We start from the raw sequence: 12,261 nt of genomic DNA, 5'->3' as shown, positions 1-12,261 counted from the left end.
CGAAATAAAAAACAATTTTAAATATAACAGTAATGAAATCATTTTAATAAAAAGCTATCAAAATTGTTTCTTTTTACTAATAACTATTCATTGTTCCAATTTTTTACTAGCATAGAGAAATAACCGCCATTTTGGAAGGTCAATGACATGAGCATAAAATAAATGTACTGATTTCATAGGACCTGAAAACCCAATTTTGGGTGTAAACTTGTAAAGGTCATAAAAGTAAAAATACTAGGTAAAAATGTATACCTTTTAGATTTGTTTGAATTTAAAAATTATTGTATTTTTAAATATTAAGAGAATGTTTTTTTTACTGGTAACATTAATTGTTGTTTACAATATGTTGACCAATCACAGCGTGCCGCCGTCACCAATAATGCTTCTATTGGTCCAAAATGCCGCACCATATTTTGGTTTTGCACCTCCATCCTGTCAAAACAGAAAACAAAGGCGCACGGTCACGTACGCCTGGTTCGTCGTAATTGTCGTATTTAAATACGCAAAAAAGTTCGCGAAACATTGATTGAAGTGATTATCTATATCTTAAAACGAATTTTCAAGTGCAGTGTTCACGTTTTTCGTTGAAATGGCGACGCGGAAGCTGAATACCATCGAAGATTTGAGCGGTAAGTTAACCGTAAATAAACAATGATGCTCCGAGCTGTGACGAAATTTATTCTATTTACACTTAGATTTCCGACACTGTGCGGTTCGTTAGCTCGTTATACGCCTAATTAATTGCGATTTGGCTCCTGTTTGATCAATTACGCAGTTAATTTAGTACAATTTTGCAACAGCTGTCTTTGTTTACTTGAGCGATGGGAGCGCTCAAATATGGCGTCATTAAGCATCAACTTTTTAAATAGCAGAAGGGTCATTGCAATACGTTTGCGTCATGCAATTAATGTTAGAGATTGCGTACGTGATTAAGTTTACTTCGAATATTAACCGTCTATGTAATGAATGCGTAAATATCATTGTACCGAGTAGAAGTGTGGGCTTCCTGATTTGGTAGTGTTTTATTCTGTAGTAAATGCCTCTTGGTGAATGCTGATTTCCTGGTACCTGTACCTATTGATCGGTAGACATTTTGTTTACAATTTTTGTTTGTAAACAAAGATTCTGCTTACCTGTCTCCTGAGAAATATTACCACATCACAGAGTTCAATGTAAATTCATTGGTAATATCAGTTGATAACAATATAATCTTTCTCAACTTTTGGACAAAGCTTGCTTACTTGCTTGATACATCCACTGTTCATTAAAAAAAAAGGCCAAGTCCGAGTCGGACTCGCGCACGAAAGGTTCCGTACCATTACGCTAAAAACGGCGAAAAATCACGTTTGTCGTATGGGAGCCCCACTTAAATATTTATTTTATTTTGTTTTTAGTATTTGTTGTTCACAGAAATACATCATCTGTGAAAATTTCAACTGTCAACAACCGAGATAGCTAGTCTCGGATCATGAGTTACAGGCTGGTGACAGACGGACAGACAGACAGCGGATTCTTAGTAATAGTTTCCCGTTTTCCTACCCCTACCTCCAAGGGCTCCAAGATATTTAAAGGCTTTTGCCCAGCACAGTGCATTGCTAAAGTAGGCTAACAGAAAGTACATAGCAACATATATTGCAACACATTTGCAACATTGCAAGTTCAATAAAAGCTAAAAAGGAACTACAAGCTAAAAAGGATCCTACACCTCTTCCCATTTCAAAACACCAACAGAAGAGTCTTTACAGTACATATGGCCCTATTTCCCTCACTAGTGCGTAAAATAGCACTTTTCGTGTGTATGTCAAAAGTTTCAAGGGCCATATGTACTGTAAAACGTTGTACGATACGCGTGCGAATAGGTAATCCGCAACTCGTGTCGTTTTGAAACACTCCCTTCGGTCGTGTTTTAATTTATCGCCACTCGTTTCGAATTTCCTCTTTTCCGCACTTTATATCGTAAATAACAAATGGGATTATTTCTCTTTTCAAACCCTACAATAATATGCCGCTTTGAAAAGACACTCCACAATCATGCTACAGTTGCAACACTTGCAACCAATTCAGCCAATTTGTAACCAATTTGAGTCCATAGACCCAGCTATATTTGGAGCGTTTGAGCATTTACTCAATCGAGACTGCTATTCTTGTATGATTGCCGGATCTCATGTGATTGTGGGGTCATATGAATGTAAGTCATATTAATTTCTTTAAGAGGCTAAGGGCTCATTTAGACGGTGCGACAACTCGCATGCGACTTTCATTACATTGCGTCATTTTGATCGGTGGGCTGAATTGATGTAACCTCAATGGGCCGCAATGTAACTAAAATCGTATACGAGTTCGCGCATCATCTAAATGAGCCCTAATCTGAAAATTGATTGTATGGATGTATTAGATTGTAGTTCTCTGTAAATAGTGTGTAATCTTTTATCTTCTTTTTTTACCCTGTGTGTTGGGGGTTGGGGGTAAAATGTATGGTGGGGGAACTAAAAACTTTGGTGGACTACTGTTTTCATACCATTTGAAATTCTGTAGCATTTATGTACCAAAGGTATGGCGCCATCTTTTTGAGCATAATTTTTTCTTGATATTCGGAGGCACGTTTTTTTCTTAGACTTTATTTATCTTATACGGAGTTATATATATCATTGCTTATAGTATTGATCTAAGTCTTAGGAGACAAAGCTTAGTTCAAAATTTCCATAGTCCAGGTTAAATACAAACTATACAAAGTAATTAATTTAAGTAGAATAGAAATAGGTCAAGTCAATAATCTGCACATTCCACGTCTAAACATTACACTAATGAAATTACGATGTCATCCGTCGTTCCTTCCCAATTAATATGTCGTTGGCTTAAACGCTTATACATTATCTTAATTGCTTTGATAAGACAATTACGAGTTGTTTTAGTTTTTTTTATGTTCAGAGAAAAAATATAGAGTATAATTTACCTGGAAAAGTTATAATTGCCGCAATCCCACTGCTGGGCATAAGAGGAGGCTTATGCCCAGCAGTGGGATGTATATAGGCTGACTTATTATTATTCCGAGAGTATTGCTTAGACATTAAGTGTATCCAAGTATCTAATAGATATTGTAGAGTTCTTTATCCGTATAGGGTATGTTAGACCCTGTACATGTAAAAGTATTTCCGACTTTGCAGTTTGCGACTATCGGTTAATCCTGGCACTCGTAACGTAACCTCGCTGATAAGCTATCAGTCAGCGATAAGTATCGGTTCGTTACGCTATACCATAGAGAAATATAGTAAGACAAAAGTGCTCACTCCATACATCAGTTTTGGTACCAAAAAGACTATTATTTTCAGTGTCGACATCTAGCATCGAGTAGCAGAATTATCGGTACTGCTACATCTATTGTCAAGTAGCAGTACTGATAATTCCGCTACTCGATGCTAGATGTCGACACTGAAAATAATAGTCTTTTTGGTACCAAAACTGATGTATGGAGTGAGCAATTTATGTATTTTTTTTCTCTATGGCTATACGCACTTTAACGCGTAGGTACCTACGTTAGTTGAACATTTTCAACTTACTACTTTCAGTGGGCAGGGCTGGAATCGAACCAGCGTCCTTAGGGTTGGCACCCAGGTGGCACCTGCTGATAGCAGAGGACGCTGGTTCGATTCCAGCCCTGGGCACTGGAGGCCTTGGTCACTTTTATTCGGTTTATAACATTTTACAAGTAGGTACAGTCGCCGTCAGATATAAGAGCGGCCAATGTGTTCACATATATCTGAACAAAGCCTGTATTATCAAGACGTAAAAGTTGTTAAGATATTTTTGAGCATCTTGGCCGCTCCTATATATCTGATGGATATACATAAACGCAAGATCCCATCCTACTCGTATTTAGAGGGCATGAGAGCGTCGACCTTTTATAAATAACCTAATTACGCAAGGTATTCGTTCGTACGGCAGTCATCCGTGGGGACGCGCTCTATTTTACTTGATGGTCTTGATGTATTGATATTGTTTTAAATGGGAAATCGAACAAACGAAGCATGAAGCTATTTCGTTACAGGGGAGATGGTCCTCTTAGCATCGGTTTGCAATCCATCTAGGAGAAGGATACTCCAAAATAAAACCCGGAACGGAGTTTCCGTAAGGCGCGAGTAGGGTCCAACCTGAAATAAGCGGCAGATTCCTGCAGCCGACCTGTCTCCACACGTATTGGCTCGCCTTTCCTGTGGGTTAAGACTGAAGCCGAGAGGGTAATGTAGGTGCTGGGCATCCCTGCGTTTCTTTAATTCCGTCCCAGGTGGTGTAATGGGATGTCTCTCCGGTTTTACACCATAAATCGTCTGCAATAGATGCTAAGGTCAATGATGATGATTGGGAAATCAATTCTTTTTATATCACGCTGGTGGCGAACAAGCATACGGCGCGAATGGAAAGCGGTCACGCGGAATTTCAAAGTCTAGTTACTAGGTCAAGTGGGGTATCATTTGTTTCAAGCAGGAAATACCTTTTATCTAACTGTTCAGTGTTCATCCTTGTTTCGACTGCCCCAATTGGTCCTTCCGTTATTGACCGAGCGAAGTGAAGGTCTCGGTTTCAGTTCCGATTCTCGTGGTCATTTGTGTAGCAGGTTCGATAATGGGCACGACCAACAATTTTAGTAAAAAGCTGATTGCAATGACCACTAGTTTTTACGAAGTTTTCTTACTTTATTGGCAAACTAGCTTCTGCCCGCGACTTCGTCTGCGTGAGATGGTCATGATGATTGATCAAAACATTCCCAAGTCCTTCCTCGGACCGCAAAATATCTGCAATACCAATCAAATTTCATCGAAATCAGTTCAGCGGTTTAAGCGCGAAGAAGGAACAGACAGACAGAGTTACTTTCGCATTTATAATATTAGTAGCGATCCACCCCGGCTTCGCACGGGTTAACCAATTATACATAACCCTTCCTCTTGAATCACTATCTATTTAAAAAAACCGCATGAAAATCCGTTGCGTATAGTTTTAAAGATCTAAGCATACAGACAGACAGACAGCGGGAAGCGATTTTGTTTTATACTATGTAGTGATGACTAGCGATCCGCCCCGGCTTCGCACGGGTTAACAAATTATACATAAACCTTCCTCTTGAATCACTCTATCTATTTAAAAAAAACCGCATCAAAATCCGTTGCGTAGTTTTAAAGATCTAAGCATACATAGGGACAGACAGCGGGAAGCGACTTTGTTTTATACTATGTAGTGATTAGTAGTAGGCATTTGTAAAATAGCAACACATTAGATATGAGCGCCGATAGGCATTTAGCCGGCGGCGGCGCGCCGGTCAAAATTGGTCGGCGGCGGCGGCGAATCGGCGGCGTGGCCTTGAAACACCTTCGATTAATGAAAAAAGAATTGAAACCAAAATTTTACCGAAAAAACATGTTTTTGCTGTAAGAAAGTTATAAAATAAATGCATTTATTATTTTCAAGGATAATTTATTGAATAATGGTACGAAAAAAAATGATATCGTATAAACTGTGGATAAGCGGTATTGCGCGGCATCAGAGGCGGTCTTAATCTTGGCGAGGCTCTGGCCGGAAGATCTTAGCGAGGCCCTTATCTTTTGTGCTAAGTTAAAAATTGCGGATTGACTGTATCAGGGAAACGTCTTGTTGACAGTCCTAAGAAAATCGAGCTCCGTCATTAACCAATATCATAGAAGGTAGCACCCTATAGAACTGGTCTACGCGTGCCTCCGTGAGGGACAAAACATACGCAATGCGCTATGATTGGTCGAATTTATTTGTTATGGTGGGCAACAAATCAATTCGACCAATCATGCATCTAATTTACGGTGGGGAATAAAAAAAAAGTGAGACTGTGACAAGGACATATAATAATAGCGCTTTCGCTGCTACTCCTACTGAAAGATACATAAGACTATCCCGTTCTGTCAGTTATCCCCACCACTCATGCCCAATCCAGTTTAATACTAGATTCATGACCAATATCGATTCAACAAAACCGATTTATGTCAAAAAGTGAGGCCCAACGCCGAGCTCCATGTAACATCGAAGACTTGATTTCGACGCCTCCCAATGCGAGGCCAGAGGATGAGCTGCAGGTAAGCATACAGCTAATAATCGAACGCCAAGTGTAAGCTTGGCTGACGGCCGAACGCCTGGAGCGCCGATTGCGGCGCGCTTCTGTGCGTGGCCGAGCTTCAAGAGAGCAGAGCGAGGGCGCAGGCCGATAAAGACAGAAGCCATAGTGTTAAAGATCTGTAGCTTTCCTGCGGGCGTATTCATGCGACGCCAAAACCCGAGTTGCAATGGAGCTAAGATCGGATAAGGACCAATGCTCAACCGTTTTAAAACAGGCCGAAAGTTGAGATCCAAACAGGGCCCAAAAACTTGCAGGTTCAGATAGCGGCTTAATTCCATGCGAGCGATGCAAGGCCAAAGATTGAGCTGCGAGAGAGCAAAGCTTGAAATTTGAACAGTGGCCAAGTTTACCTAATTGAGACCCGATTCCGACGCCCTTCCGTGCGAAGCCAACGGCCGGACGTGGAAACGCTTAATATCTCAAAATTAACCCCATTTTATACCTTTTAAAGACGTTTAACCATGCTTGCAATGGTTAAATTCGCGGATGACGGATGGTTAGCTGGCAAAATTAGTTATGCATTGGATCGGTAATCCAAAGATGTGGGTTCGAGTCTCATGTTAGCCAGAGTTGATCACAGTTAATTTTTTCATTGTGATTGACATATGTCTAGTGTATATATATCTATAAATTGTAATGTGGAACGTTCCACAATAAAAATGGAAGGAAATCAGTATACAGGGTGGATTTTCTTTTTGGGTCAGTGAGGGCAGCTACCAGATCCCGTGCTGCTACGAGAAAACGGTCTTAGAAGACCTTCCCTCGATTTCAAATTAATGAAGATTGGCTTTTACAGATTTAGGAAAAAACATACAGGATGCGAGAAAAAGGTTATTTTTGACAAACTTTTTTTTGATGCCAATCGATCCCATTCCTATTGAGGATCAAAAGCTTGTATGGGAGCAAAAAAAAATTTCCGGCTATAAAAGCCACAAATCGAGGAAAACTTTTCCCATACAATTTGTATGAAAATGAAAATTTTTATTTTTACATGCTATTTTTGTATGCCAATCGATTCCATTCCTATCCAGTATCAATAGTTTCCTAGGGGTCAACTTACGATAATGTACTAAAAAGTCACTGTTTTTTCCAAAATCTGTGAAGGCCAATTTTCATTAATTTGAAATCGAGGGAAGGTCTTCTAAGACCGTTTTCTTGTAGCAGCACGGGATCTGGTAGCTGCCCTCACTGACCCAAAAAGAAAATCCACCCTGTATATATTTATTACAAGCATATTGATGTTAAAATTGATATTAAATAATTTCGTTTCCCCAAGACTAGTAGCGCGGTTACTAGACAGATAAGTTTGCATTTGCCTTCGATATCTTTGAATTATATGGGCCTAAAATACCTTTTGAATGCCTATAAACTATTCGAAGTGGCGCCGTTAATGATCTAAACTCGATTAAAAATATATTATCTGATTCCGAAAGTAGTAGTAACTACCAAGGTCACGCCGATGCCACGCCGATAGCGCAGCGTCGGCGGCGGCGGCGCGAAAATTTTGTCGGCGGCGGCGGCGCGCCGGCGCGGCGCTCATAGCTACAACACATAGTTGAACGTAATAGCACTATTTCGACTATTCGCTCTGCAACAAACTAATAATAATGCAGAAGCATTCAATTTTAATCGCAAATAGCACTGATAAAGCCTAATTCTGTTCTCAATAACACACAAATATTTACTCTATTCTTAGGACTATTTGCTCTTGCAATTAGGCCTAAAATCCTTTGCAGAACTGCACTTTTGTAAGTCATTCTGGTTCGGGACTGCATGTTACTCTCGAAAGCGTATCAGAGTGGTTTAAATTTGCATACTTATCAATGTTGCTGGTATCTAACACGTACTCGCATGTAGTTGTGTAGGCGTATGACTGGGTCATTTGATATTTAGTTATTTACCAGTTTGGCGAAGGAAAATATCGAGAGGAAACTAGGAAAGACTAGATAGATATAAAATTATATTTAGAAAAATAGTGACGTACTAGCGACTCGCCCCGGCTTCGCACGGGTTACGTAAAACCCTTTTCATATAATGTCATAACATCATTAAGTAGTCATAAAACTGATACCGTTAACATTTCAGGATTTTCGTTAGGTTATCCTATAGATAAGTTAGGTTAGGTTAGGTTTGTTTTATGGCAATCCTGAAAAGTGACGCGTTTCTGAACCAAATGAATTATGAATTTATGACTAACGAAAATGCGGGCAAACAATACATTATGGCTTAAAACTATTTGGGAAACAATAGAGACCCTGATTATGTACCTCGAGAAGTAATCGCCTTTTTTTAATTAAAATATTATTCACCCTCACCCCCTCATCAGTCAGTTAACAGTGTTACGATGTACGTTTGTTTGCCACCGATGTGAAAAAAGCATGGTTTATCTGCTAAATATGAATAATTAATTATTCTATAAATAGAAATGTTTTCACTTATGACGCCAATACGAGCACGTTTTTGGCAAGTGTCCACTTCATTTCACCATCGATTCTAATAAGGCCATTGGTATATTTGGCATATTTGCCTCATCTGTTGTGTCAATCTGTGCGGATTCCGCTTTATTTCATAGTTATTTTTAACTATTTTAAAGTTATTTTTTCGCAAAATTTTGCGCGACCAATTTTACGACGCAAATATATATTCCTGCGTCTCTTCAAAATTTAGATCAATCTATGCTTTAATAGAAACGAAAACACTCCTTTCTCACTGCCGGCAAAAAAATAAACTACGTATGTTTACAATCCATGTGTTTACTAATTTCATTATACATAATTACCTTATCTAAATATTGAAAGTCTAAGTATAGGTTGGTGGATTAAACTTTGTGCAACACGTCAACATTAGATAATTTACGTAAAGTGTCATTTAATAGAACTTGTTAACTGTGTAAACAAACCGCCATAATAAAATTGACACTGAATGTCAAATTACTAGTAACTTTTGTTTACATAGTTAGCAAGTTCTATTGGATGACACTTTAGTCGCACGTAGGGTGGTCCGCAAAAGTTAACTGCGGTGTGGATCACCTTTATCCCGTCATATGACTGTCTCATTTCAAACATAGACGGAGAGAATCATATTATCTTTGTCTTACACTAGTACTAGTACCCAAAAGTAAAGGATGAATATGAAGTGTCATGCTATAGAACTTGCTAACTATGTAAACAAACCGCCATATTGAAATTGTCTCTGAATGTCAATTTACTAGTAACGTTTGTTTACATAGTGTACTATTATTTATTCTGTGACATAGTTAGCAAGTTCCATAGAATGACACTAGTTGTTTTTGTTCTTATTTACTGACAAATTGGTTTGACCAACTATAGATAATGTCAGACAACGCACAGCCTAAACAAGTAAACATTGAAGGTATGTATTAGGTACCTACTTGAAATTAGAAATATGATATAGGTAGGTACAGTTATTTGTACTAGGTACCTATACCGACTTCGAATGTTGTAGAAAGGATTTATGGAAATGGAATCCCTAATTGGGAATGGGGTTGAACGTTTTAAAGACACGGGCGAAGTCGCTAGTTTTACTACTGGAAAACTGTTTTTGTGCCTGTGCAAAACACATCTTGTTTACCTACACATTTTAGCCTACAGCCTGTCAATAAATAAGATAGACGTGTCCCACAGCACAGCCAAACAATATCTTCTGCCCGCCTTGAAGGTCAAACTACTAACTGCATCGTAAACAATAATGGCGGCGAGCGTTGAACTTGAACCACAACTTTACATTTACAGTTCAACTTGACGCTGAAACCAAATATTTGCACGCAAAACTGTTAGTCCGCTATTTAGCCACCGGTAAAGATAGTTTTGTTTTTAAGTTAGAACGGCAATTCTATATTTGCAGTTGAACTTTGTGCCGAAGCCAAGGATTTGAAAGGAAAAGTGTTTTGGACATCGCTAATATAAGTTTGTATTGATAAGCGCGGGAAACGACGTTCGATTTTCGAATTTATTTAAACGGTGCTGCATGATAGGATGCACTTATTGCTTGCTATAATGAATAATGAAGCTATTTAACTATGTAGGCGCAGGCATGATGCATATAAGGAATCTTTGGAATTTTGTCTGTTAGCACTTAATAGGGTCATGTTGCAACTTGCATAACAAACTACAACTAATATTACAAGCGGAATTCCTTTTCTACAAGCGGAATTCCTTTTCTAATTTCACTAATTAGAAAAGGAGTTCCTCTTGTAATATTAGTTGTAGTTTGTTATGTAACATGACCGTTGTTCTTTTGTAAACTTCACTTACAGCTAGGGTTGCCAACTATTTTTTGGTAGAATATAGTATTTTCCAGAATAGGGCATCAAAAATATAGTACATTTCAAAAAAATATGGTACTTTTAGATAAAATACTAAACATAAGTGTAACATACGTTTAATCGGAAATATAGTATTATAGCGTACTATATATTTTTCCAAAAGTATATAGTACAGAGAGCCAAAATATAGTACAATACTATATAATATAGTACGGTTGGCAACCCTACTTACAGCACATCTCCGTCTGATTTTATAGGAAGTCAGGTGCTGGTGTTGCATAGGAGCATAGATTGCATAGTCATATAGGTAATGTTGAATTGATGATCCTCCATTTTATAATATAAATCAAGAAAATATTTTGTTAAATTTTGTAGTTATGAAATTAGTTGTAAGAATTACGTTATTATAGGTAGGCATGTAGTCTTCTTTAGATTTTTGGTGTAGGTATACCTATATTGTGTCTAGACTTTTAGCCGCTATTGAAGGTTATCTTTTGCGATGTCTGTATAAAGAAATATACCTATATTTATTTCATTGAAGCCACATAAAGAAAGAGATAGCTACATATGTATTACCTATTTCACATTCGGTACCAAGCGACCGATCGATCGGCCAGGACTTCCAAGGTCGAAAACCTAGACGTCTCGTGTAAGGACAGTGACCCTGCGTGTTTTGAAAATTCGCCCCCAGCTTCTGCGTTTCATGGTCGCCTGGTACTTTAGACTGAATGGTGCCTGTGAAATAAGCACTAAAAATGGACTAGACGGTCTAGACTTTCTGATAGGTCGATAGGAAAATTGGCACCCGTTTTTTTGCCGATTTTAGTTTTTTTTTTCATTTATCGCAAAGATGATTTTATTTTTAATATTTAAAAAAATATGATACGTAACCTAAAATCGTGTCCAGGCATAAAACTATGTTTTCCCTAGAAGGAAATAATTACAACAATTTAGTACTGTTTTGTGTAGTTGTAGTATACAGTAAACGTAGCGAAAAAAATATGATGCGGGTACTTAATTCACCACAGAAAAACCTTGGCGTAATAAGTAGGTAACTTAGGTAAGTATAACATTCAATTTGTGAAAAATATTTAAGTATTGATATAATATACTTGCAGTCCGGCACTGTTTGTAATACCTATTGTTCACTTTGTATGAATATGAAATGAACATGTTTATTGTCTCCTATCACAGACAATCCAACCTCTAGACATAGCATAGTCGCGTTACCCCCTCTGCCACACATACGGTAGCATTACTCCATCTTCGAGTCAATCCCGTGCCGTGATTGGTCCGTGTCTTTGAACGGACCAATCACGGCACGGGATTCGCTCACCTCGTCCCCCCGCACCCCCGTATTTTTGGCAGCATCGGTTTCATGAAAGAATTGGCCTAAGCTCAGTCTAGAGGTTGGATTGTCAGTGTCTCCTATATGAGCGTTTTCCAAAAAAAGTGTACATTTCATTCATGTCTTCAAAATATTGACTTCTTGGGCTTATTTTACTCAGAATCATTTGTACATTCACGCCTCATACATGAAAAAATGTGTCCCAAAATTTTGTATGAAAAAAAATCTTCCAGTGCGTCACGTTCATACAAATAAAAAAAATTTCATACAAGAATGTGACAAACTGGAAAGGAATTTTTTGGACACATTTTTTTATGTATGAGGCGTGAATGTACAAATGATTGTGAGTAAAATGAGCCCAAGAAGTCAATATTTTGAAGACATGAATGAAATGTACACTTTTTTTGGAAAACGCTCATATATTCCTAAACCATTTTTTTTAGAAACGTTCGGCTCACCCGAGAATGCAAGAAATGTACTCGTGACATCAGC

At 38.2% G+C, this 12,261-nt stretch overlaps 1 protein-coding gene across 1 annotated transcript in view; it reads left to right on the top strand.

Moving 5' to 3' along the window:
• The first annotated feature begins 468 nt into the window (after positions 1-468).
• LOC134660153 (BCL2/adenovirus E1B 19 kDa protein-interacting protein 3) overlaps positions 469-12,261 on the top strand; it is a 52,006-nt gene continuing 40,213 nt past the window's right edge. The window contains exon 1 of the mRNA XM_063515877.1: positions 469-629. Coding sequence (XP_063371947.1) covers positions 590-629 — 40 coding nt within the window. The 5' untranslated portion in view covers positions 469-589. The remainder of the gene's footprint in view (positions 630-12,261) is intronic.

Source organism: Cydia amplana, chromosome 26, assembly GCF_948474715.1.
Source record: "Cydia amplana chromosome 26, ilCydAmpl1.1, whole genome shotgun sequence".
Lineage (NCBI taxonomy): Eukaryota > Metazoa > Arthropoda > Insecta > Lepidoptera > Tortricidae > Cydia > Cydia amplana.
Note: the sequence above shows the minus strand (reverse complement) of the source record. Positions and strands in the feature narration are given on the sequence as shown.